Source organism: Micromys minutus (genome assembly GCF_963924665.1).
Source record: "Micromys minutus genome assembly, chromosome: 32".
Lineage (NCBI taxonomy): Eukaryota > Metazoa > Chordata > Mammalia > Rodentia > Muridae > Micromys > Micromys minutus.
Genome location: NC_137967.1, coordinates 10,401,706 through 10,429,205, shown reverse-complemented (window position 1 = coordinate 10,429,205; position 27,500 = coordinate 10,401,706). Strand labels below are relative to the sequence as shown.

At 49.3% G+C, this 27,500-nt stretch overlaps 1 protein-coding gene across 1 annotated transcript in view; it reads left to right on the top strand.

The window, feature by feature from the left end:
* TSHZ3 (teashirt zinc finger homeobox 3) overlaps positions 1 to 26,026 on the top strand; it is a gene marked incomplete at its 3' end in the record, with an annotated part of 73,670 nt that extends 47,644 nt beyond the window's left edge. The window contains exon 2 of the mRNA XM_080908501.1: positions 22,818 to 26,026. Within this exon, the coding sequence (XP_080764627.1) occupies positions 22,818 to 26,026 (3,209 nt within the window). The remainder of the gene's footprint in view (positions 1 to 22,817) is intronic.
* Between the last annotated feature and the right edge of the window lie 1,474 nt (positions 26,027 to 27,500).

Below are 27,500 nucleotides of genomic sequence, written 5' to 3'. Positions count from 1 at the left end.
GTTGCCCAGGCTAGCCTTGTACTCTCTGTGTAGCCCAGGTTTCAGTTTGTCATCCTCCTGCCTCTGGGACCCCGAGTATCTGGGCAGAGAGCCTTGCTCTCTGTACACGTTTTCTTTGTTTCTGTTCCACTCTGTGCTCCTCATTTGCCTCCTTAGGGACGGTGACATTGGCCACTCGGGGACGACCACTCTGACCGAGAGGAAACGGCTGCTGGTCATTTGGCTGAGAGGTTTGGGAAGTCGGAAGTGAACCCTGTCATCTGCTCTCAGGGTGCTAGTGACAGGGCTCCCTCTTGTCTGGCTTGGCCTCACTCTTCCCGGCCTGTGAGCTGGGGTTCCACCCTCACAAGCACAGCACTACCCGCTTTGCTTCACTGTCTTTTCCACTGGAGTTGAGGGGTGTGTGTGGGGGGGGGGGGAAGCGATTTTTTAAAAAACATCTGCTAATGGCAATGAAGAATATTCCGATATAGCATTAAGGATTTTGCTTCTGAAATGTGTTTAATGTAAATATGCTGTCAGAGACCCTTCAAGTAATTGACACCAGCAGATGATTAGCAGTGTTCTCCACGGTGTTTTTTGCATAATCTTACATTTTGACAGAACTCCTCAGCCGCGTTTTTTTTTATTGTCAGTGCTCCACAATCAGGGGGACTTGCCTCCCTGCCAACATTGACTTTGTCATCGCGAATCTTGTAAGTGGTCATTTTACTAGTGCAGGGGTACGTTGGGGGACTATCATGGCACATTTGAGTGATGTGCCTCTCCTGAAAGGCAAATTTCCATCGAACTCAGAGGACAATGAAATCGGATGACAGTAGACCACGGACTGGTGGGGCTCCATAGACCACCAGGCACAGGGCTGTAGGGTGTCAGGTGGGAATACCACAGACTACCAGGTATTGGCCCCTTGGGATGTCAGGTGGGACTCTATAGGTCACCATTAGCCCCTCAGGATACAGGTTGAATGATTTTGTGTGTGTTGTTGAGATGAACAGAGCACCTGAGAAAAATAATTAAGGAAGGAAGGGAGGAGGAAAGGAAGGAAAGAAGGAAGGAAAGGAAGGAAGGAGGGGAAGGAAGGAAGGAAAGAAGGAAGGAAGGAAAGGAAGGAAGGAAGGGGGAGGAAAGGAAGGAAGGAAGAGAGGGAGGAGGGAAGGAAAGGAAGGAAGGAAGGGGGAGGAAAGGAAGGAAAGAAGGAAGGAAGGAAAGGAAGAAAGGAGGAAAGGGGGGAGGAAGGAAGGAAGGAAAGGAAGGAAGGAAGGGGGAGGAAAGGAAGGAAGGAAGAGAGGGAGGAGGGAAGGGAAGGAAGGAAAGGAGGGGAAAGGAAGGAAGGAAGGAAGGAAAGAAGAGAGGGAGGAGGAAAGGAAGGAAGGAAGAAAGGAAGGAAAAAAGGAAGGAAGGAAAGGAAGGAAGGAAGGAAGGAAAGGAAGAGAGGGAGGAGGAAAGGAAGGAAGGAAGGGGGAGGAAAGGAAGGAAGGAAGGGGAGGAAAGGAAGGAAGGAAGGGGGAAGAAAGGAAGGAAGGAAGGGGGAGGAAAGGAAGGAAGGAAGGGGGAGGGAAGGAAGGAAGGAAGGAAAGGAAGAGAGGGAGGAGGAAAGGAAGGAAGGAAGGGGGAGGAAAGGAAGGAAGGGGGAGGAAAGGAAGGAAGGAAGAAAAGGAAGGAAGAGAGAGAGGAGGAAAGGAAGGAAGGAAGGAAGGGCTTATTTAGGATTCTAGGATTCTGTCTTGAGAGAGGTGTTAGCCCATCATGGCCAGGAGTTTGGAGTAGCAGACGCATAGCCACAACACACAGAGATGGGAATGCTGACACTCATGGCTTCTTTCTTTCCCCCTGGTCCCCCCCCCCCCCCACCGGCCCTTAGCCTATGGACTAGCTCCATCCCTGTTTAGATCCGTGCACTCTCCTTAGAGAATTGCCCTGGGCACCCCTTCCTTCGCAGGGGTGTACTTCTCTAGCCTCTCCGGGGTTTCTCAGTCCGGTCAAGATGAAGCATTTGCTGTTAGCAAGCCGCAGGACTGGGGGCAGCAGCTTGGTGTTGGCCAGCAGCATAGCACAGCCCCAGGTGAGCTTTCCTATGGCCGGCCCCGGCGGGGAGTCACCTTCTACGGAACTAGCAGCGGTCATCACCTCTGAGTTGGATTTTTTCCACCTACATGTTGAATTGAGTCCACCTTTTGGCGATATATATAAAAAAAAAATCATGTTCAATTATGATCATATCCAGCTGGTTCAAATTAAACTGCCCTGACCCATAACTACATACAGTTAACTTACATTAGCAGTCAATATAATAAACCCTCACCTCTACTGAAGAGGCTCTGTTTCTCCTGCTGGTCTTTAATCTATCTCAATAGATTTCTGGTGTACAGCATATATAGATCTGGCCGGTGACAAGGGTTAGGGAAGTCTTGTGTAGAACATTTAGTTGTAGCTCTGAAAAGCCCACATTTATCAGAGGGCAAAGTCGATCAGATTGTACTAGGATCAATGGAAGGCTTGTGGGATCCCTCTTAGGCTTGTAATGTGTTCACTTGCTGTGGAGAGAATACGCACACTCTCTCTGTATCTCTCTCTCTCTCTCTCTCTGTGTGTGTGTGTGTGTCTGTTTCTCTCTCTCTCACACACACACACTTCTCTCCCCCCTTGTTGTCTCTCTCTCCCTCTCTCTCTCTCTCCCTCTCTTTCTCTCCTCCCTCTCTCTTGCTCACACACACACACACACACACACACACACACACACACACATAGTCACACACATACATACACGCTCTTCTATGTCTGTCTCTCTCCCTTACACACACACACACATTCTGTCTTAAAGCCATTTATCTCTGAATGTCAAATTGCAATAATTAACCATTATTGATCTTAAATTCAATTAACTTCATTAACACAGGTCATGATGAGGGTGCTTGTAAGGGAAAGGCATTTGACAAGTGTCTTTGCTCGTGTGACATTACGTGTTCACAGTGGCAGCTATAAACCGTTCTTACTGTCGCAGCCAGCAAGAAGAAAGCCGAGGTAGGCTGTGGGATGGGTCGGGTGGGAGACCTGGATAGGAGACCCATGACGTGGTTTTCACAGTTGGCCTGTGATTTGTTCCCAGGTTTTATTTTGTTCTGGTTTGGGTGGAGGGTTGTTGGTCTGTTCGTTTTGTAATGCTGGGGAAGGAACGAGGGTTTTGTGTGTGCTAAGCAAGTGCTCCTCCACGGAACCACGCCCCCAGCCCCTCATTGGAGGATTCTAGGCAGGGGCTCTACCACTGAGCCACGCCCCAGCCTCTCATTGGGGGATTCTAGGCAGGGGTTCTACCACTGAGCCACACCCCCAGCCCCTCATTGGGGGATTCTAGGCAGGGGTTCTACCACTGAGCCACGCCATTAGTCCCTCATTGGAGGATTCTAGGCAGGGGTTCTACCACTGAGCCACACCCTTAGTCCCTTCACTGTGACTTTTTGTATCTGGAGTCTCTATCTCAGCCTTTGGTTTTATATCCCGCAAGGACACTAAGTCCTGTGAGCACAGGGAACCTCAATCATGGCGGTAGCAACATTACCCACATTCCCATCTTCTTGCCTTCTTTTCCTGCATCCAGTGCCCTTGTTACTACAGATGGTGGTGCTGGGCTTCCAGGCTTTGCCAACCCTGGCAAAAGCAGCCCTTGCATTTGTGTTTTTAGATTAGACTTCCTTCTCTGTGACCAAGAGAAGAGCCTGGCTTCTGTGACAGGGACCCTCAGGGAGCTCTGGCCACCCCACAGTGTGGCATGTGCTCTTTTGCTGTGAACACTGTGTGGCATGTTTTGTGCCTTTATAGCCTTCCAAGGTCTTAACTCTACTTTGTCTGGTCTCATCTGAGGTGGTTTCCCTGTGACTATATACCACTCTCCTAAAGAATTAAGACGGTCACCATTAGCCAAAGCTGGTCTAGAACTTGAAGTTCCTCGTTGTCACTCTCCTGAGTGCTGGGGGTTACAAACATGTACCAGGACACGGAGCTCGTTGCTTCCCGTGAAGCTGAGAAGTGCTCGGTGAAGCACAGTGGGAAGCCATGGTTCCTGACTGCTGAGCCTGGTTCTGTTCCTCAGACCGCCATCTTTTCCTGTGTTATATGTGTATTATACAACATGGGAGGGGCGGTATTTGCAATGTGCTCATGAATGCCTAGTCTTTGGTTACTCGTCTCTTAATGTTTTGAGACAGGGTCTTGGACTTTGGCTAGAGTGGCTGGCCACTGTATTCCCTGGTTATGTCTGTCTTTGTCCCCTCAGCACTGGGGTGTCAGGCATATACAGTGGTACCCATCTTTTGCATGGGTGCTGTGATTTGAACTCGGGTCCTATTGCATAGGGTGGCAGTCTCTCACGCTCACTCAGCCCGTTACTTTGGTTTATTTGAGGCTCTCTCGCTAGATCTGTGTAGTCCAGGCCTCGAACTCAAGATCCTCCTGCTTCAGCCTGTGCTGGTGTCACAGGTCTGCACATCTCTACGTCATTCCCCGTCCGCATCCCCTGTCTTCTTATCCTTGCAGTGGGACTTCATGTTGGCTGGCCTACTCCTGCTCTGTTGTTTAGCCCAGCTCTGGTCCTGCAGAGACAGTTACACGGTGTCCCTAACAGGCTGGTGGCTCTCTTAGCGGGATGTAGACGGACGGGAGCTTCACGTCCTGGTAATGGGTGGTGGGTTTTAAAATATCATTTGTATGGTTATTGTTTTTATTACTCATAGTTATTGATGTGTGGGGATCCATGCACGCGTGCCCGAGCACCTGTGTCAGAGGAAGTGTGGACCCCTCTTTCCACCTTCATGGGGGCTCCAGGGATCAGACTTAGAAGCTCAAGCCTGTGAAGAAAGGCTTTTGACTGACTGAGCCTTCTTGAGCGCCCCTGGGTTTTAACTCTTAGGGAAAAGCTGCTGGGTGCAAACTGCCTCAGAGATGTTAAGCAAGCAAGCGCTGAGCACAGACAGGAAGTCGGCCCTCTCCTTTTCTGCCTCTTCCATTGTGTTTCTCTTTCTTGAGATAGAGTCTTCCTACACCACTCAGAGTGGCCTCCGAGTCTCCATCCCCCTGCCTCTGTTTCTTGAATGACAGCCTTACAGGTGTGTGATACCACGTCTAACTCAGGCAAACCTTTTCTTCTTCTTTTTTTTTTTTTATCCCCTCTACCCCTGCCTCTCTTAGGTAGGGTGGCCTTGCCTGGCCTAGAGCTCAGAGTCCTGCCTCTGCCTCCCAGAATTAAAGACAACATCTTTTCAGCGGGAAGTGTAACCACATTCAAAAATTTATCAAGCACTTGTTAGTGTGTCTTAGACCTGCCTGGTACACAAAGGCAGGAGTCTACCAGCTGCAAAATCCTGAAAGGGCCTTGGATACACGGGAGTGACAGGGACAGGCTGGGACTGAGGGGACAGCAAAGTACCCAGCAAACAAGGCCCTTGTGGAGTTTCCAAAGGTAAATGCTTTTGAGCCACAGGAGCGAAGGCCCCATGTGACATTCTGTGTGTACGGGAAGCATGAAGACACAGGGACATGCCAGATCCCCAGGGTCCCCGAATGCCACCTAGGCAGGCAGCGGTAGTTCATTGAGGGCTTTGTTGGAGCTCCGTGCAGCTCTGTTCCCAGTGCCAGTCACGTGATTCTAACTTGTCTTAGGAAATGCCTCCTGAGGTAAGCTCTCTGTGGAGCAGGGGCAATGTGTGGGGAACAAAATCTCTGGGACTGCCTGGGCTTCCTGAGTGGGCAGGCAGGTTAGGAGGGTCTGTGCAGGTGTGGGAAGAATAGGTAGCTGCTGGTTTGGTAAGTATGTTCCTTCTGTAAACATATGCATGTGTGTATGTGTGTGTGTGTGTGTGTGTGTGTGTGTGTGTGTGAGAGAGAGAGAGAGAGAGAGAGAGAGAGAGAGAGAGAGAGAGAGATTTGAATTCGAATCAGAAGAGAGATGGGGGGAGGGAAAGAGGGAGTGTGAGAGAGAACAGGGCGGGCATTGCTTAGCTAGCGAGACTAGTCTAATCAACCCAGAGTGACAGATGTCATAGGCATGTCGCTCTCATATTCACATCCAGAACTTTCTGTTGGTCTTAAAGAGGAGGGAATGAGGCGGGTGGTGAGAGGAGGAGGGAGGGGAGTTACCTTACTTACAGTGAACCACCTGCCAGAAATGTCACCCTTCTTGGAGGGAGGGGGGTGTCACCCTGAACATCTTATTGAATCATCCCTGTTCACAAACACCTGCTTTGCCAGACAATATGGCTTCAGGGCTCCTCAGAGACCAAGTCAGGTGATGGGTACAGCCTTGTGAGAGTCCTGGGCTTTGGAGGGTGGAACTCACCTCAGTGGCTGCCTGACAGAGCCATGTCTGGACCTGAATCTGAAGACACCCCCCCCCCGACACCCACTGGGACCCACACCGAGAATGTAATCCCACCTGTGGCTGCAGCATCTGTGCCCCACGTGTGCTTTGGGGTTCCCCCAGCAGCCTCTTAACGGCATTTCTCAACCTGTGGGTCACAACCCCTCTGGAAGTCAAACAACCCTTCCACAAGAGTCACCTAAGACCATTAGGAAAATGCAGATGTTTACATTGCAGTCTGTAACTATAGCAAAATTATAGTTGGGAAGTAGCAATGAAAATAACTTTGTGGTTGGGGGGTCACTACAACGTGAGGTACTGGATTAAAGGGTCGCATTAGGAAGGTTGAGGACCAGGCTCTGAGATGGTGGCTCTGGCCTCTTGTTTCCACTGAGATTAAGCGTAGCATCTGCCTACTGTTTTGTCTCTTTCTATAGTCCATCATCACTGTGGGTATCAGCTGCACCCAGAATGCCAGGAGCCATGGGAAACTGAGGCAGGATACCGGAATGGATTGGACTTCCTGGCATTCTGGCAAAGGTGGCTTCTCAGACACTGAGGCAGGAAACCCCGTCTCCCCAGATATGTCTGTGTGCCACATGCTCATGGGTTCTGCGCCTTCGGGGGTCTCGGTAGAACACGCCCTGTACAGAGCCTGGCATGAAGCAGGCGCTCAGGGCGAATGCCTTCGCCACGATCATTTTTTCTCAGGCTTCAGAGCATCCCCACCAAGTGCCCCTGGGTTTCAAGGCCCTGGTAAGAGCTTCTCTCCTCTGTTACCTCTCAACAGTGCACGCCCTCCTACACCTGTGGGATCTATCCACATCCGTGCTGGATCCACCAGAGAAGCGCTCACCACAGAGATCTTCCCACGTGAACACTCGGAGAGCCACAGTGCTTTGTGAATTTCATTTGTTTATTTTATTTGCCTTTTAACGGTACCAACAGGACAGCATGAGACATGTTTCTCCAGGTGAACGCATGCAGTTCAGCAGAGGCTCAGAGGTGACAGTCCAAAGTCCCCTTTGTCTTTCATGGCTATTTTCTCCTCAAGGGCAACAAACACCCTTGGAGTATAACACCTTGACTTAGTTCTGCGTAATGTTGAAATTTACACAAAGGATTTAAGTAGTGCAGTCTCTGTTGTGCCCAGAGGCCTCACTTAATATTATTTATGGTGTTTTCTTTTGCTGCAGTGTTGGGGATGAGCCCTTGCATATGCTAGGCAGGAGCTCTGCCACTGAGCCACGCCCCCAGCCCCTCATTGGAGGATTCTAGGGAGGGGCTCTGCCACTGAGCCACGCCCCCGGCCCCTCACTGGAGGATTCTAGGGAGGGGCTCTGCCACTGAGCCACGCCCCCAGCCCCTCACTGGGGGATTCTAGGCAGGGGCTCTACCACTGAGCCACGCCCCCAGCCCTCACTGGGGATTCTAGGCAGGAGCTCTGCTACTGAGCCACGCCCCCAGCCCCTCACTGGGGATTCTAGGCAGGAGCTCTGCCACTGAGCCACGCCCCCCAGCCCCTCACTGGGGGATTCTAGGCAGGGGCTCTACCACTGAACCACGCCCCCAGCCCCTCACTGGGGGATTCTAGGCAGGGGCTCTACCACTGAACCATGCCCCCAGGCCCTCACTGAGGGATTCTAGGCAGGGGCCTCTACCATTGAGCCACGCCCCCAGGCCCTCACTGGGGGATTCTAGGCAGGGGCTCTAACACGGAGCCACGCCCCCAGGCCCTCACTGGGGGATTCTTGGCAGGGGCTCTACCATGAAGCCATGACCCCAGCACCTCACTGGAGAGGATTCTGCACAAGTGTTCTACCACTGAGCCACGCCCCTAGACCTTTATTGGGGGATTCTAGGCAGGTAGTCTACTTCTGAACCACACCCCTAGCTCCTTACTGGAGGATTCTAGGTAAATGCTTTGCTTATACAACCCCAGCCTCCCACCAGCGGCTTCTAGTAAGCAGTATATCACACAGAGGCACATCCCCCAGTCTCTGTGAGACTTCTCAGTATTTTTCAATGCTGTATAATATTCTGCCACGTTAATGTGCCTCTACTGTTGATGTAGTTCCTTCCAGTTCCTTGTGGTTTATGATGTTTCCCAAAGGACATCCTGGGCTAGTTCATCATGTACCAGATATTTGTGCTTCTGCTGGGGAAACCTCTGGCCTTGAACTTGCCGGGTGAGAGTACTTGTGTGTGTAACTTTCTAGACAGCGCCTCACAGTTTTGCAGTGGTCAGGGCGAGTTGTACTTCTGCAGCTACATAGGAGATTCTATTTCTCTGTCTCCCCAAATGCCTTCTTATTGTATCTGCAGATACATGTTTCATGCCATTAGCCTGCCTGTCTGTTTTTTGGGGTAGTCTAAGAAATGTTGATGAAAGACCCCAAGGTCTAAAGGGCTGAGCTCTTCTGCCTGCACATGCATACACACACACACACACACACACACACAGGCTACAGTGGGAAAACATCTTCCAGCACGTGTGACTGCCAACGTATGCTATTGTCCATCTCCTCTCCCTCACTTCCTCTTTCTCTTCCTCCTTAACCACCCATCCCTCCTCTTCCTCTTCCTCTTCCTCTCTTCCTGTTCCTCCCCCTCCCCCTTACTTCTCCCTCACCTTGCCATAAAGTATGGAAGGTTCGTGAGTTAGGAAACGCTGAACTCAAACAAAAGTTGATATAAATTTATGAGACAGGATATCAAAAAACCCCGTAATGCCCCAACCAGTAAATATTGTTTATGTATTGGTTTGTAGATACTGATTTTAGGAAGTGAAAACTACGCTGGAATCTCTCAGCATACTCATGTCAGTCAATATTGCCAACGGTTTGGGACTTTGAAAACTTGCTTCGGTGTCTTTTAAACCAGGAACCTTTCGTTATGATCCAAGCACGGAATGGTCACGTGAGGGCCATGTGAGGTCACATGAGTGCTGACTGAGTCCGGACTAGCTGTGTGACCGGATGCTGAGAGAGGAGAAGTGGGGTTGACTGGGCACCTGTGAGATCTGGGTTAGTCCTGACTGGTGCTAGATTTCTATTTACTGCTCTCTGTGTACTGTGAATGTGAGGCAAGGGTTAAAATCTACACAAGTCTGTACTGATTTAGAACAGATTTGATCAGGGCTGGCTGAGTATTGGCTGAGTACTAGGTAGGGGCCTGCTGAGTACTAGGTAGGGGCCTGCTGGGTACTAAGTAGGGGTCTGCTGAGTACTAGGTAGGGGCCTGCTGAGTACTAATTAGGGGTCTGCTGGGTACTAGGTAGGGGCCTGCTGGGTGCTAGGTAGGGGCCTGTTGGGTACTAAGTAGGGGTCTGCTGAGTACTAAGTAGGGGTCTGCTGAGTACCAGGTAGTCAGTGAAGGCTAGCTGAACCCAGGGCCATGGCTGACTGAGTTAGGGCTGCCTAATCCTGGCTCAGGGTAAGCTGCCATGCTTAGGTCTGGTGGAGAGAGAGAGAGACCTCCTCAGCAAGGCTGAGCTCCTCTGGAACCACAACGAGCACATTTTCTTCAGGGTTTTCATTCTTGGTTTTCTGCTCTGAAGAATGGGAGCAGAGCCCCATGAAGGGATTTTTCAGCAGGGCGTGGGCACGGCTGTATAGAGAGAATTTCTTCTAACCATCAGCTGTCAATTAAACAAAACAAAACAAAACAAACAAACAAACAAAAAAAAACTTGTGGCCAATGAGCTGAGGCAGGAAATAGGAGGTGGGGATTAAGCAAGGATAGGAAGAATTCGGGGACTTAGAGATTCTAGAGGTTTGCCCAGGGATGCTGAAGAAGAAGAAGATGGAAACCAGCAGGTAGAGGAGGTCGGGATAGAATAGATAGAGGAGAAACTGGAGCTGGAACACTGAGGAAACGGAACCAACAGGGAGCCCAGCTCAGGATAAGGAGGAGATTCATCATGGACTTGGACACATGTTGCTGAGGAGAGGCAACTAACCATGCGGAAGACAGGGAATAGTTTGAATGGGTTAAATCAGTTAGGAGACTGTCCGGGAACGAACCAAAGCTTGTGGGCTAGGCATTGATTAATAAACAATTAGCCTCAGAGCCGTTATCAGGGGAAACAAAGTAGACAAGAGGAAAAACTGTATTATTATTATTTTTTATTACACCCCTGGATTCTCTACCCAAACATTCAACAGATGTCCAGGAAATTAGTAGACACTTCTGCTTGAAGTGACTCTTGGCTCACGGCAAGTCCATAATTAAGCACCATCAAGAGAACTATTTGAAATCCACCTGAAGTCACCAAGGATAGTTAGAATGCCAGGTGGGGGAGAATTCAGACTATAGAGAACGCTTCCCGTCCATTGGGTCATCCCTGAGATTAAAGGAGGTCACGTTCAGAGATGGCGGAAGTGTCTTTCTGGGGGCTGAGGGATGATCTGAATCATTGAGGGCAAGCAGACAGGAGCATATGAAAAGATCAGCCTTCTGGGTAAAATGGAAGAAACAGCGTCAGTCAAGTCAAGAGCATGGAACATTGTGAGAGTGTAGCGTGAGTTTGTGGACCGGTGCAGTGGAAGACAAAACCTGAAAGATGATGGTACTCATAGCTCAGCATCTACGAGGGGCTGAGTAGGTGGCTCAGTGGTAGAGCACTTAACCTGGAATGAAGGACTGAGTGCATGGTTCAGTGGTAGAGCCCCAGCCTAATGCACAGGGCTCTGTGTGCCAGCCCTAGGAGAAAAGAAAAAGAAAAATCCTAAGCAGTAGCAGGGAGTTTGATTATATGAGGCTCTGGATGCCAGGCTGAGATTGTACTGATACGTATTCTTAATGGCCCTGCACTCTGTGTAACAAAAGCCATCTCGATGATGTGAAGAAATGAAGGCTGGGACTCTGACTCATTCATTTTTGTAGGTTCTTACCTCTAATCTAAGCATTTTCAGTATTATATCCATTTCACGTAGGGTGGATGGATGGGTGGATGGGTGGGTGGGTGGATGGATGGGTGGGTGGGTGGGTGGATGGATGGATGGATGGATGGATGGGTGGGTGGGTGGATGGATGGATGGATGGATGATGGATGGGTGGATGGGTGGATGGATGGGTGGGTAGGTGGATGGATGGGTGGGTGGGTGGGTGGATGGACGGGTGGGTGGATGGATGGATGGATGGATGGTGGGTGAGTGGATGGATGGATGAATGGGTGGGTGGGTGGGTGGATAGATAATTAGGTAGATGGATGAATGGACAGACAGTTGGATAAATAAAATCAACAAATGAGTAGATAAATGGGTTGATAGGTGAATGAATGAATGAATGAATGAATGAATGAGTGCAGATGGAAGGATGAACTAGCAAATGTACAAATAGACAATGTCGCATACATCTGTTGCCTTATTTCCCATGGGAATCTTAATTCCTGCTTGATTCAAGCCATCCATTCATCCTTTTCCCTCTTGTAGACACAACTCTTTAGATGTTAGGGAGAAAAGCCGGTGCGTTCCTGAGAGAACTGAGTTGTGCGCATATGACCACTTTGAAAATGGCCATTTCAAGGACTGGACCCCAAAGTCCCCCCAGCCATTGCTCAGTTGTCTGCTGTGCTTCTCTTGAGCTTTCAGACCGTTGGGTGTGTAGACAGCCGAGCAGCCTTGCTGAAGACCTCGAGTTTCAGATGCACTCCGCTTTGCCTCTACAGGTTCCCAGGGCCCAACTGCAGGTGTGGGACACAGAATCCTGACCAGTAGTGACCACGCGCTGCTCAGCAGAAGTGCAAACATCCATGAAAACCCGACCCTCTTCTATTCTAAACTGAGAGAATTCTTTCTTCATAGGAAGTTGCCTGAAGTGATTGTCTCCACCACATGTTAGGATTCACCTCTTTGCTTGTAGGATAAGGGACAGAAAGATACAGGGCTGAAGGCTTGTGGTTCTGGGTTTACTCCAGGGGGAACCTATGTTGAGCTCAGAAAGAGGAAGAATCCATCATGGACTTTTATTCTTGCTATACCTTATCCCAATGCCAGGAGCCATATAAGCTGGTAGACCATCACTGGCCAACAGATGTAACCAAATAGCATCAGCCAGACCCTCACCCAGTACAGGCTGGTTGAATCATAGCTCTGCCGTGTGAGGTGTATTAAAACACCACTGCAGAACAGAAGGAAGGATACAGACACCTTAGAGAGCCAAACATCCCTGCACAGCACTGTTGATTAGACGCCCCGATAGTATAAGGGCAGAGGTCGTTCAGATGGTCCCTAAGTCAGGCATTTGCTCACGGTCTGTTATCTAAAGATTTGTTGAAGGTAGTTGGTTGCTTTTGCTATGTGAGGTTTTGCCGTGTTCTTTGAACAGGGTGGATGTCAGGACTCTATCGGAGTACCCTTTGCAGAAGCACATGGAAGATTCCCATCTCCTCTTGAGGCAGGGAGGCTGCCTTCCCTTTAAGATCTTGGAGAACCTCCCAGCTGCCTCCTTTCTCCTAGTCCTCTGCCTGGGACTAGCTCTGGATAGGTATTGCTGATGCAGATACAGGGCAGGAATCTATAGACACAGGTCTGAAGTGTAGGGGCCCTTTCTTGTTGAAATATTATCCTAAACCATTTTAATGTGCATTAATTATCCAAAACGGTGGATTTCGCTGTGATATGTTCACGTGTCTATATAATGTACTCTCAGCATGTCCATCCTCCCCGATTCCTGTGGTTCACTCTCTTTCCTAATTGCTCCTCTTCTGCCTTCTTCTCTGTCTTCCCCTTCTTACAATCCAGAGTCTACATTAGAGAGAAAACATGCAGTTTGTATCTTTCTGAGTCTGGCTTATATCACTTAACACAGTGGTCTCTGGTTCCATATACCGTCCTGAAAATGACCTAATTTCCTTTTTTGTGGCTAAGTAATACTCCACTCTGCACACGTACCACATTTCCTTTCTCCACACATCTGTGGCAGGGACCTAGGCCGATGCCCTGACTTGGTGCTGTGAGAAGTGTTTAGTCAGTAGCAGGCTTGTGCAGGCGTCTCTCCGAGGTTTGCTGACGTAGATGATCTGGGGGTTACTTGGAACTAGCCTCTTGTTTTCTGCCACATCTGGAGCACCAGCTCCTGGTCTGGATGCTGACTCTCTGGAGCTGCAGGAGTTTCTCCCACTCCCACACCCCCACGGGAAGATGAGCAGAGCTGTCCCTGCTCCGCTAAGCAGCAGCAGACTCTAATGACTGCAGTAACCTCCTGTCATTCCTGGCTGTGCCAGAGTGACATGGTCTTATACACGCTACCTTCTCCTGCCAATCAACAGACTCCTTGAGTTCCTTGGCCTGGAAGCAGCCCTGCTCTGTTAACACAGTGGTCCCCAACCGAACGAGCCTTTGCTGTGCACATTACATCAAATTAACACGTACAAAATTAATATTCCTGACCTTGCTAGTGGGGAGAACCATCAATCTAAGGGAGGTTGTCATCCCAGTGTGCCCAGCCTTCTGGAGAAGGCATTTCCGTTATAACTCAGCCACGTGCCCTTCCCTGTGACATCAGACCATGCCCTTCCCTCGGGCCAGGCTTGGGATACGGAGGTTTTTCTCCCGTCTTCTGGGTTCCTCCACTTGCAGCGGCAATGCTTGTAAGGGCCCTGGTCCTCCAGGTGTCTTTCTTTGGGCTTCAGTGGCTAGAGCTTCCATTATTCATTACAGCTTCTAGATGTCTAGACTCTGGGTGTCCAGGTGGGTGGACAAAGAGCACCTGCTGTATCTGTTGGACTGTGACCTCCTGGGTCCCAAGCAGAAATTCTCATTCTCCGGAACCATTGGGTTTTCTCTCCCTGCTACACATTTAGCAACCAGGCAAATGGCCAACAGAGAGCCTCATTCTCTTGATGTACAAAGACCTGTTTAGCCAGGCCCACTGCTGTTACATCCCCCCTTTATTTTTGCCACCTCTTTACTCTTTATCCCCCACCCCACCCCTCGGTTCTGCGGATTCCTTCCTTGCCCTCTCGTTCTTTGCCTTTTCTTCCCCAATGCCTCCATCTTAAGACCATATGCTTCCCTTGAAAGGCAGCAAGGCCTGATGGGTGGCTTTGAAAGACGCTCATCCAGAGCTCTACAGGAGGATGCTGAGCTCAGAGTTAGTTTAGGACCGGGCTGATTCTGGACACGTCCATGGAAAGCAAACCCCTGTGCAGTTGGTACCCCTGGATTCGAAGGGACCCCTGTAGCTTGGGAAAGCACCTAGGTTTTTGCTAGGTTCATGCATCATGACATCTTCGGTGGGACCCAGGAGATGACTTTGGCCAATATTCTTCTTACTCTGCTTGCTTTCTCTTGTCCCTGATGGATAACCTTCACCTCAGAGACTAGGCAGCAGCCACACGACCAGCCTGGGGCAGCACAGGCGCTCAGAGCCAGCCTTCCACAGCTGTGACTTGGCATAGTTAGAAATGCCGGGCACGGTGGCTGCTCCTCGCCATGGTCCCAGCTCTTGAACATTGCGCTCATGTATTTCCTGGAGCTCTGCTCTGATGTGAGCCCTTGGGAGGGGTGTCCCTGTGGCACTCAGTAGTAACCCATGCATCTCCTGATGATCTCGGCATCTCCTCTCGTCCTTTCACATTCTGTAACAACGGGAGGACTTAGAGACTCCTGGAGCCTTCGACGTTGGCCTTAAGTCGGATTCACGACCCTTGACACAGACTTGTGATGTGTATGAGTCCTGGAAAGTCCAACGGCTGTCTAATTTTAGGCGCGCCCCTGGCATCTTCTGGACACTTCCGTGTCTCCTACGTGATCCCAGTAGAGGAGAGGTTTGCTGAGGCCGCTGTGGCCTACTCAACTCTCACTCGATAGGAGAACGCCATCTTTGTCCAGGCTGGCACAGATAAATCTCTGAGGATTCCTTTCCACCTTTTTACCTTCTCAAGACCCTGACCTTTACTCCCATCCTTGCCTCCTTGTCGCCGTGTGTGAGCAATGATGTGGGGCAGACGCAGTCTAAGCGTATGAGGAAGCATGCTCTCCGGATTTCTCTCTACTAAGCAGCCACGGGAAGGGAGTCTGTAAAGCGCTCTATCCAGTTCCTAGAGTTCTAACTCCACAACCTGTATTTCAGCCCTAAATAGGCACACGGGGACAGGGAAACTTGTAATCCTTTTTAGGAACACGGTAGAGCTACCCTCTTTCTTAGCAGCCATACTTCCTGTCCCTGCCCACCTGCTGACCCACAGCCTCTGTGGACTGAGTGCCCAGACCCAAGCTTTTGCCTCTTCATCTTGGGGGAGAACGCACTAACTGTGCTGGAGTGATTTCCACGTCCTTGGGAAGGACATTCACGTGTTTCTCTGCCTGTTATTTATATTTGTATAAAACGCGTTAATTCCCTCCTTACCTAGAGGCGGAGTTTAGGCAAGGATGATAAATGTGGCCGAGAGGGGAGGGGAAGGTGTGGGATCCTACCGGAAATTCTCTGCTCGGATTCAATCCCACTCTCACTTTGGGGCCATTGTCACATCCGGACCCAGGAGGAGGGTCTTGGGGTCAGAAATGGCTCAGGGTAATCATTTGAAAATGAGAGAGGGGTGTTTTATTTATTTATTTATTTTAAGGTAAAACCAGCCTGAATATAGCTTCATCTCTTCCCGTGACCTTTGGAAAGATCAGAGGCAAGGAATGCGAGACCCTTCTGACCAGTCCACCTAGTAGGCTGGGGTTTCCTTGGTGACACGCCCTTCCGGGACTGTTGGGTCATTATGGTTTTTAAAAGATGTTATTTCTAAGCCACTTTCTCAGGAATGCTCATTTGCCTGGGTCCTGGCTGGTTCTGCTTGGCCGGGTTCTACTGTTCACCCCACCATCTAACCCAGCCCTCAAGCGCCGTGTGTCTTTTTCACACTGTACTTTTGCTTGGAGAAGCGAGTGAGTAAGGGGTTGGTTATAGGTCAGGAAGCAGGCATGGTGGCTTGCCTACCTTCAAGAGAGACCCCCAGCCAAGTGACTTGGGGAAATGAAAACTTATGCTGGTACCCCATCCTGAACCCACCCTCTCTTGTAAGTCTCTGCCCACTCCTAACTTTCTCTTTATTTCTTGTGCACCAGTGGGTGGTTGGGATGGAAGCCTGTACCCCCCACCACAGTCCATGTGCATCCTCTGTTGGCCCTGGGCACAGAGTTCTGTCTTTCTCGTGAAGCAGAAAGGCATGGTTCATCCCCATCAGTTCCACGCAGAGAGCAGATCTAGAAAGGACTTGGAAACAACACATCCTTAGCACATCACCATCCTGGGACAGACTTGAATCTGGCCCCAGCTGAGCGAGTCAGCTAGAGAGGATGTCAGAAGAAGGCAGCTGTGATGTTTACTCATGCCTCCTGTGTACCTGAGCCATGGTTGCCAAATGATCTGAAAGTGTCCACCATAGATTTATAGCTGGACGCTTGATCCCTCGTGTGACCATGGAAGAAGTGGTGAGACCCCTAGGATGTGGGCTTAGAGGGAGGTTCTTAGGTTTGCCCTCGGATCAAATTAAGGTAGTTCTTGTAGAGCTTGCATTAGTCCATGGGTGTGGGTGTGGAAAGAGCATGCTGGGCCCTGGGAGCCTCTGCTGTCAAGTTCTAAGATGTGGCATTTTCCTCCACATAGAGTTTCGTTATGTGTCATGGAGTCCTTGAAAAGCCAGCACTGGGCAACTTAGATCTGAGGCTTCCAAACCTATGCGCTGACTACATCCCTTCCTTCATTATATAAGCGGGCCTTGGGTATTTTGAATTTCATTAAAGTACCAGAAAACTAACTAGCATAGCCAGACACTGGGGCCATGTAGCAGACATCTGGGGCAGGGAGTTTGGGATTCGAGGTCTTGGTCCTGGCCACATGGAGCTGCCATTTAGTTAGCACCTGGCTATAGGCCAGTGAGGTCAGTGGGACCTAAAGGGACAAAGGCTACTTCTCTCCCCCACTCACCCCCAGAAATGGGCTTCCATCTGTCATCCTGAGGAGAGGACCCCATAGCATGTGCTCCTAATCTTCAGCTTGGAACATAGCAGTGAGTAGTGGGGAGTTGGGTATAAACGATCCTGTCACATCTTAGAGGCTCAGAAGAGTGGGAAGGAAACAGGAGCAGAAGAGGGTGGATATTGGGTGTACTTTGAGGCTTTGGGGCTTTTGTCTGAAGCAAGTGGAGAATCTTGAGAGTGTTCCCCAGGTAAGTGATGTTAGCAGTCATCTGTGCCATAACAGTCTGGGTGGCTTCTGTTTGTACACGGTTGAAGGGTGCGGAATGGGGAGGGAGACGTGGGTATCTGCACTAGGATGGTATGGGAGGGGACAGAGGCAAGATCCAGTTGTTACTGGGCTGTTAAACCCACTCTGTGCATCCACCAGTGACCTTTGGCTAACCGCATCCCAATCGAGGCAGTGAGTGCCTAATGCTGGCCTACTGTGAGCAAGACCGGGATGCAAGAATTTGGATAAGGATGTGCGTGAGTTTACATAGCAATAGATGAGACAACGCTGTCACTGCTGTCGGGTATAGGGACAGCATCCACACGAGAACCTAACAACCCACACAGTGACCGATGTACTGCATCCAAGGTATTGGCAGTCCTAGGATCTAGAGGTAATTCTTGGGTGTAACCAGAGACTTGGTTGAGTCCATACAAAGAAAAGACTGAGGCCTGGCACAGTGGGGCAAGCTTGAAATTCCAACACGGAGGAGGCTGGAGATCCTTAGTGGGAGGCAGCTTGGGCTACATAGCAAGACTCTAGCTTAATACAAACGCCAGAAACAAAACTGCAGAAAGGGCTGGAGAGATGGCTCGCCCATTAAGATCTCTGGCTGCTCTTCTAGAGGACCCAGATTCAACTCTCAGTTCATAACCACTCATAACTCCAGATCGAATGGATCCAATGCCCTCTTTGGTCTCTACAGCCACAAGGCATGTGTGTGGTACATAGACAAGCATGTAAGAAAAATACTCATACACATAAAAAATTAAAAATGCATCTTTTTTTTAAAAGTAGAATAATTTTTGCCCTGCATATACAAGACCCTGGGCTTGATGATCCCCAGCAGAAAGAAAGAACTGGACTAGATCGAGTATAAGAGTTAATTTTTATTGAATTATGTATATGTGTGTGCACTCGTGTGTGTGTGTGTGTGTGTGTGTGTGTGTGTGTGTGTGTGTGTGATGGGTGTCTGGATCCTCTGGTGGTTCTGATTTGCCTGCTATGGGTAACAAGAACTGAACTCGGGTCTTCTTCAAAGCAATATTATTAACCCATTTTAAACCATCTCTACCACCTCAGATACGATGTATGGAGACTTTGCTTTACTAACATACCAGAAAGATAGATCAATACTCCAGTTCCTAGTCATTTGCTCTCAAAAGTAATAAAACATGGAGCAGGAAGGCTTATAGCTCGCTGCACTGGTGTCCTGTATTATGCACATCGGGAAACTAAGGCCCAGAGGAAAAGAGGGTGGTTCTCTTGGAACAACAGCTGCTCTGTGGAGGGAACAGGTGCTCCCATCCCTCCATCCTCTCTGACCCATTGGCACCCTCTTGTTTGTTTGTTTGAGACAGGGTGCAAATAGAGCTGACCTTAAACTTAGTATGTTGCCCTCGACCTTGAAGACTTGGTCCTCCAGCCTTGCATCGTGTGAGCGCTGAGATTGTAGGCGTGTCATGCTTTGCTCTCAAGTTTTTGAAACCAGTGAGCAAAAGCAGGTGACATCCTTAGCCAGGCCTGCTCTTGGGCATCTGTTAATAATGTGGAGGAAGACTCCGTGGTTAGCATCTTCAGCTTAGTCTAAGAAGACTTCCTACTGTTGGCTACTGTTGGGTCTGAACCCATTGGTCTTTTTTTTTTTTTTTTTTTTTTTTTGGCTAGGTAGTAAGGTTTCTGGCACAAAAGTGTGCCAATATGCATACACAGACTCTCAGGAGCCTGGACAAGGCTGGAGCTAGAATGTGGGGGAGGCCAGACCTCCCAAGAGCCCAGACTTTCCTGGCGGGGTGTTTGTTCATCTTCCTCGGGTCCAGAGCTAGTTCCCACCACGGAGCCTGGCCATGCTTTCTCTTCAGCACCAACGTCCTTCTTGTTCATTAGACTGCGGTGTCATCAGACGGCACCGTGATACTGTTGTCCCTCTCAGAAAGCATATTTGGGGACTAGCCCGAGGCACAAGCTGGTCTCATCAGTGATGATGTCTGTAAACAGGACTTCACATGACTTTCCACGTATTTAGTGTGCGGATGCTGTCGTGAAGACCATAGGAGCCCGGCAGGTCCTCGCACACCTGCACGTTTTTTCCACATCATCTTGCCACTGTAGACACCCCCGTGCCAACGTCTGGTTCCCTGGCGTCTCACGGAGTCCATTGTCCGTGGATCTGTTCCTCTCCCGTTCTTAATTCTGTGTAAGCTAAGCGAATGGGTAGGTGTGTTTGCCTTCAGGTTGTGTCTCCGAGATACCCGTCCACGAGACAAAGTCTTGGATTGCTGTTTTCATTTCTTTTCTCAATGTTGGGGCAGGATTCTCAGCATTAAGAAATCTAAAGGAGGGAGAATTTATCTTGGCTCCCTGTTTCAGGGGATTGCTGTCTCATTACATTGGCATCAATGGTCACTTGTTACCAGGCAGAAAGCAGAGTGCTCAGGCCGGAAACCTTCAAAACCTGATCCCAGCAACCTACTCTGCGGACTAGGTTACAGTCTCAGCTCGCAGCTTGGCACAACTCAGGAAACCAAGAGCAGTAGCAGAGGACCAAGTTTTGAAAACACATTAGCGCATCAAGGGCATGAATCTCCATTCCGGTCTTGACAGGATCTGCCCTTGTCTGTGTGGGGGGAGCAGCTTCCTCTTAGATCTCTAGCAGCTACACAGCCCGTGTGTCTTTCTTATCCAAGTTTGTCCCTCCCTGGTGCCACTCAGTGAGTTTCCAGAGACAGAAACCCAGTTTACCCTTTTTCCTTCCACTGCTCTCTGAAAGGAAGTTAAGAGAGAAACTGCAAACTCACTCGGTGCCCAACACCCACTGTGCTGTGGGAACAGTACTCATTGCTTTGCCACACACCGCGTGGACTCCTGAGAGACAGGACTTATCCTAAGGCAGATTAAGGACACTTGGTGACTTGACCAACCTCCCTCCAGATTGGCTCTCTGAAGACCTTTGTGAGTGGGGCTTTCTAGAATGTTCTGCGAACTGGTGAGACTTACGGGGGAGACAGTTATTGTTCTTTTTCAGTTCTAACTCATGGTTCACATTCTTCACGGTGACTTCGGGAAGAACCCGCACTCCGTCAGGCTGTGGGACAGTCGCCTGAACTTTCACTCAGGGCCTGGCCTTAGACTCCAGGCTCACCACAGCATACTCCTGGCAGCTTCTCTTCCCTGGCTTCTTTTTGATACAGATCTCCAGATGTGATCCAGCCTGGCCTGAAACTCCTAATCCTTGCCTGAGCCTGTGGACAATTGAGGTGTAGGCAGCTACTCCCAACTCTTGCACGCATTTCTAAAGGGCGTCCTGTGGCTCACACACAAAGCTCTTACTTCCTGCGGGCACACATAAAGAGAAGTGTCCCTTTCTCAAAACCAGGGGGCGGTTCCCATCATGGATGCCAGGTTGCCTCCCTTGCAGTTCAGCTTAGAGATTGTGGTGCTCAGAACAGATGCAGACTTGACGCCGTACAGGAAGGTTGCTGATAGAGTTGGGGGGTACAGGTAGCAGCTGTGTGGTTTTCAAAGAATCTTTTCCATTCTTTTAAACTTTACTTTTGATGTGAAATTCACCTGGAGCAAATCTCTTGGCCTATTGAATCCTACAAAGAAGACCCTCCTCCACACACACACACACACACACACACACACACACACACCTTTCTAAGATCTCTCTCTCTCTTTTTTTAAATCAGCCTAGGAGTTACCAGTGCCATATCCCTGCCACTCCATAGAGTCCATTCCACCCTTGGCCTTTTGGGACCAGCACATAACAGGTCTTATCATATAGCCCTGGCTGATGGCCTGGAACTCACTATGTAGAGCAGGCTAGCCTCAAGCACACTGCTGCCTCTACCTCCCACCATACGTCCACTTTTGATCCTGACAGGAAAAAAAAAATACATCACCCATGCGATCACCTTACGCAACATTGGACACACACCAGCGTAGATCTGGCCACCGAGGCGTAGAATACCCAGAGATTGGGAGAATTGTACCAGTGTCCCACTGCACAGGTGTCTCACAGGCTTTGTGTCTCCCGAAGGTGTGGGGGTTCTTCCAGAGCTCCCAGCTGCTGGGCCTGGCTGTCCACCTGCTCAGGACCGCCCGCTGGATTTCCATTCCCGGTACAAGGCCTCCAAAACGACAGAATCCCTGTAGGCTACCCATGGAGCCTGTGCCGAGTAAATGTTGACAAAGTAGTCTAAAGAGCAAACACTTTGACATTTGTAAGGTCCACCAGCAGGTCTTGTATATATTTATACAGCGGGAGTGAGCTCCGCATACCAATTCTCCGGAATCTTGCTGATATAATTCCACACGATTGTGTGTGTGTGGGGGGGGGGGGTGTCTAAGCATGAGTGGCACAAGGTCTGTGCTGGCTGGTATCCACTCCCCATCTTCTGTCATGCAGAATACTTCAGACCCCTTTCCTTGGTACAAAGCTTACTCTAGGCCTCGCCTCTTCTCTTCTCTTCTCTTCTCTTCTCTTCTCTTCTCTTCTCTTCTCTTTCTTCTCTCCTCTCTTCTTCTTTTCTCTTTCTTCTCTCCTTTCCTCTCCTCTCCCCTTCCCTCCCCTCTCCTCCTCTCCCCTCCCTTTTCCTCCTCTCGCCTCCTCTCCCCTCCCTTCCTCTCTTCTTTTCTCTTCTCCTTTCTCTTCTTTTCTTTCCTCAAGAGCTACTTTTCTAAGAAGAAGGAAAGAAGGAGAAAAAGGCCACACTCTTTGGTTTTAATTTATTCTAATTGACGAACTTTTCTTTTTACTCGGTGAAGATCTTATTGATGTTTTTGTACTTTATATTTATTAAAGACGGAGCCTCAAAAACCGTAATGAGTATTAAAAAAAAAAAGTGCCTGCTTAATTTAAATTGTGAGTCTGTCTGTTAAGAAATGCATTAGAGGTAGGAGAAGCCTAAGACATGTTAATTGACAGACAGGAACTGCTGTCTCTGAGGTTGATACAAGTAATTTATTACTTTAGAAGTGAATGCCACCTCCAGAATGTGCTTCATTAATTTCAAATTTAGTTTTAATTTCAAGCTGTTGCCCCTTGAGAAGAATAAGGTGGCAAATTATGTTTGAAGAGCAGAATTTTTTTTTTTTTTTGCTCCTGAGAAACATCACATTTTAACTATTTAATTTTACAAATAAGTGTGCCCGCCGCATTCGCCACCTTCCCAAGAGTCAAGCATGTTTTCTAGGTATGATACGCACTGATTTATTAACATTCTTTTCTTTCTCTCTCTCTCTCTCTCCTCTTTGTTCTCGCCTGTGATCCTGGCAGCCTATGTTTCCGATGAGTTAAAGGCGGCTGCATTGGTTGAAGATGACGCAGAGCCGGAAGACCGAGCGGCCGATGGAGAGCCTTCAGCCAAGTACATGTGTCCGGAGAAGGAGCTCAGCAAGGCCTGCCCCAGCTACCAGAACTCCCCGGCCGCTGAGTTTTCCAGCCATGAGATGGACAGCGAATCTCACATCAGCGAGACCAGTGACCGGATGGCTGACTTTGAAAGTAGTTCCATCAAGAATGAAGAAGAGACCAAGGAGGTCCAGGTGCCCCTGGAGGACACCACCGTGTCGGATAGCCTGGAGCAGATGAAGGCCGTGTACAACAACTTCCTGTCCAATTCCTATTGGTCCAACCTCAACCTGAACCTGCACCAGCCCTCCTCTGAGAATAATGGCGGCGGCAGCAGCAGCAGCAGCAGCAGCAGCAGCAGTAGCTGCGGCAGCGGGAGCTTTGACTGGCACCAGAGTGCCATGGCGAAGACCCTGCAGCAGGTGTCCCAGAACCGAATGCTACCTGAGCCCAGCCTGTTCAGCACCGTGCAGCTCTACCGGCAGAGCAGCAAGCTGTACGGCTCCATCTTCACCGGCGCCAGCAAGTTCCGGTGCAAAGACTGTAGCGCCGCCTACGACACCCTGGTGGAGCTGACGGTGCACATGAATGAGACGGGTCACTATCGCGATGACAACCACGAGACCGACAACAACAACCCCAAGCGCTGGTCCAAGCCTCGCAAACGGTCTTTGTTGGAGATGGAGGGGAAGGAGGATGCTCAGAAGGTGCTGAAGTGCATGTACTGTGGCCACTCCTTTGAGTCCCTCCAAGACCTGAGCGTCCACATGATCAAAACTAAACACTACCAAAAAGTGCCTCTCAAGGAACCTGTCACACCGGTCGCAGCCAAAATCATCCCCGCTGCTCGGAAGAAACCTTCTTTGGAGCTGGAGCTGCCTAGCTCCCCCGATTCCACAGGTGGAACGCCCAAAGCCACCCTGTCCGATGCCAGCGACGCTCTGCAGAAGAACTCCAACCCTTACATCACGCCAAATAACCGGTACGGCCACCAGAACGGGGCCAGCTACGCGTGGCACTTCGAGGCCCGCAAGTCTCAGATCCTCAAATGCATGGAGTGCGGCAGCTCCCATGACACTCTCCAGGAGCTCACGGCCCACATGATGGTCACTGGCCACTTTATCAAAGTCACAAACTCAGCCATGAAGAAGGGGAAGCCCATCATGGAGACACCTGTCACACCCACCATCGCCACCTTGCTGGATGAGAAGGTGCAGTCTGTCCCACTGGCGGCCACCACGTTCACGTCTCCCTCCAATACACCCGCGAGTGTCTCCCCGAAGCTGACCGTAGAGATAAAAAAGGAAGTGGACAAGGAGAAAGCCGTCCCGGATGAGAAACCCAAGGAGAAAGAGAAGACCAGCGAAGAGGAAGAGAAGTACGACATTTCTTCCAAGTACCACTATTTGACTGAAAACGACTTAGAAGAGAGTCCGAAAGGGGGACTAGATATTCTTAAATCCCTCGAGAACACGGTGACATCCGCCATCAACAAGGCTCAGAACGGCACTCCCAGCTGGGGGGGCTATCCCAGCATCCACGCTGCCTACCAGCTTCCCAACATGATGAAGTTGTCCCTGGGTTCTTCGGGGAAGAGCACACCCCTAAAACCCATGTTCGGCAACAGCGAAATCGTGTCTCCCACGAAAACCCAGACTCTGGTCTCCCCGCCCAGCAGCCAGACCTCCCCCATGCCCAAGACCAACTTTCACGCCATGGAGGAACTGGTGAAAAAAGTCACCGAGAAAGTTGCCAAAGTCGAGGAGAAAATGAAGGAGCCCGAAGGCAAGCTGTCGCCACCCAAGCGGGCCACCCCGTCCCCTTGCAGCAGCGAGCAGAGCGAACCCATTAAGATGGAGGCTTCCAGCGACGGTGGCTTCAAAAGCCAGGAGAACAGCCCCAGCCCACCAAGAGATGTGTGCAAGGAGGTGAGCCCCTCCGCAGAGCCGGTGGAGAATGGCAAGGAGCTGGCGAAGCCCCTGGGCGGAGGCCTCAGCGGCAGCACAGCCATTATCACGGACCACCCACCAGAACAGCCTTTTGTGAACCCCCTGAGTGCCCTACAGTCGGTCATGAACATCCACCTGGGCAAGGCCGCCAAGCCCTCCCTGCCTGCGCTGGATCCCATGAGCATGCTTTTCAAGATGAGCAACAGTCTGGCCGAGAAGGCAGCTGTGGCCACGCCCCCACCCCTTCAGGCCAAGAAGGCGGAGCCTCTGGACCGCTATTTCTACCACGTCAACAACGACCAGCCCATAGACTTGACCAAAGGGAAGAGCGACAAAGGTTGCTCTTTAGGTTCAGGGCTTTTGTCCCCTACGTCCACATCCCCAGCAACTTCCTCATCCACAGTGACAACGGCAAAGACATCTGCCGTTGTATCATTCATGTCAAACTCGCCACTGCGCGAGAATGCCTTGTCAGATATATCTGATATGTTGAAGAACTTGACAGAGAGCCACACGTCAAAATCCTCCACTCCCTCCAGCATCTCCGAGAAGTCTGACATTGACGGGACCACCCTGGAAGAGGCCGAGGAGTCGACTCCAGCGCAGAAGAGGAAAGGCCGCCAGTCAAACTGGAACCCTCAGCACTTGCTAATCCTGCAGGCGCAGTTTGCAGCCAGCCTCCGGCAGACGTCGGAAGGGAAGTACATCATGTCAGATCTGAGCCCCCAGGAGCGCATGCACATCTCTAGGTTCACCGGCCTCTCCATGACCACCATCAGCCATTGGCTGGCCAATGTGAAGTACCAGCTTCGAAGGACAGGTGGAACCAAGTTCCTCAAAAACTTGGACACTGGACACCCTGTGTTCTTTTGTAACGACTGTGCGTCACAAATCAGGACTCCTTCAACGTACATCAGCCACCTAGAGTCACATCTGGGCTTCCGGCTACGGGACTTATCAAAACTGTCCACCGAACAGATTAACAATCAGATAGCACAAACCAAGTCGCCATCAGAAAAACTGGTGACATCCTCCCCGGAGGAGGACCTGGGGACCACCTATCAGTGCAAGCTTTGTAATCGGACCTTTGCAAGCAAGCATGCTGTTAAACTCCACCTTAGCAAAACCCACGGGAAATCGCCAGAAGACCACCTCCTGTTCGTTTCTGAGCTGGAGAAGCAGTAGTGCTTGCTCCAGAGCGGAAATGACTGGAGGAAAACAAAAACAAAAACAAAAACGCTGAAGTCACCTTAAAGCCCCTCTGTCTTGTTCTTGGCACATGTTCTTTGGTTTACTGCAGAGGATCGTTCTGGGCTGGACTGTTCGGTATAACTGTACAGTGTTTAATAGAGAGGTGCATATAATCAGCTGTTGTTCCTGGTAAAATAACGAAGGTTAAAACGCAGTGCTAAGTGTTTGGAACTTTGTGTAAATGGGATTTAATTGTGAGCATCCCCCTGATGCTTCAAGCTGCATGCATTAACAGACGGTTTAATTAAGCATTTATAAGGAAACCAGGCACACTTTTTCCATGAGACTTGGGTGTGCTGGCATTTCCCACCCCTTCATCTTTAGCCCTCTGAGTACTACGAAGCACTTTTGCATTAATTTGGTTAATAAAAAAAAAGATAATAATAAAACAGAATAATAATGAATAATGATAATAATGTATGAAACTCTGTTTTTAAACTCCTTACCAGCTTAGTTATAAGGGATATTAGGAACCTCCATTTATGCAGGGGTATGACACGCCTTGAAATTTAAAAGAATATTATTTTCACATTGAAACATAGATGTATATATTGTATAGATTTCAAACTCTTATGGGAAAATGTGACTGGTTAAATAACCCTTACTTTCTTGCATTTATAACAAGTGTTTTATGGACCTGCTATACTCTGGGCACAAACCATGTCTCTGTATAGTGTATATCTCTTTCTCTTTCTCTTTTTTTTTTTTTTTAAGGTTTATGTTTTTTTTTTACATGCAAACGTTGTAAATTATACAGAAAATACCACAGATAGCATTTATAAACTATACAGAAGCATTATCTCGAAGCAAGGTATGATGTTTGTTTTGCTATACGGCACATCTATATTGATAGAGGGTTCATGTTTAAATTATACATATTTATTAGCATTCTATTATCATTTGTTTTTGAGGCCAGGAAATCCATCCCTGGCAGGCATCATAACTATTTTGCACATGGTTCTTAAAGGTATTTATTAGAGATTAAAGGATGCTCAAAGTAAACTCAGTGCTCAAAGGGTTAAGTCTATTCGAAAAGGAAAAAAAAAGATTAAAAAAAAACCAACGTGTACTGTATTTCCTGAACATTGATAAAGCCTTTAAAATGTTTGTACTGTAATCCTTTGCTTAAAAGTCATGAGGCGTTCTGTGGGACAACCTCCTTCGCTTATTCATAAGCTCTCTCGGTTGCTAGTTCATAATGTGGGGTTTTTTTTTCCTTTTTTCTTTTCTTTCTTTTTTTCTCTTTCTTTCTTTCTTTCTTTCTTTCTTTCTTTCTTTCTTTCTTTCTTTCTTTCTTTCTTTCTTCTTCTTCTTCTTCTTCTTCTTCTTCTTCTTCTTCTTCTTCTCTTCTTCTTTTTCTTTTTTTAACCTTGTTTTGTTCCTCCTAATTATTCTCTCAAGGGCCCAC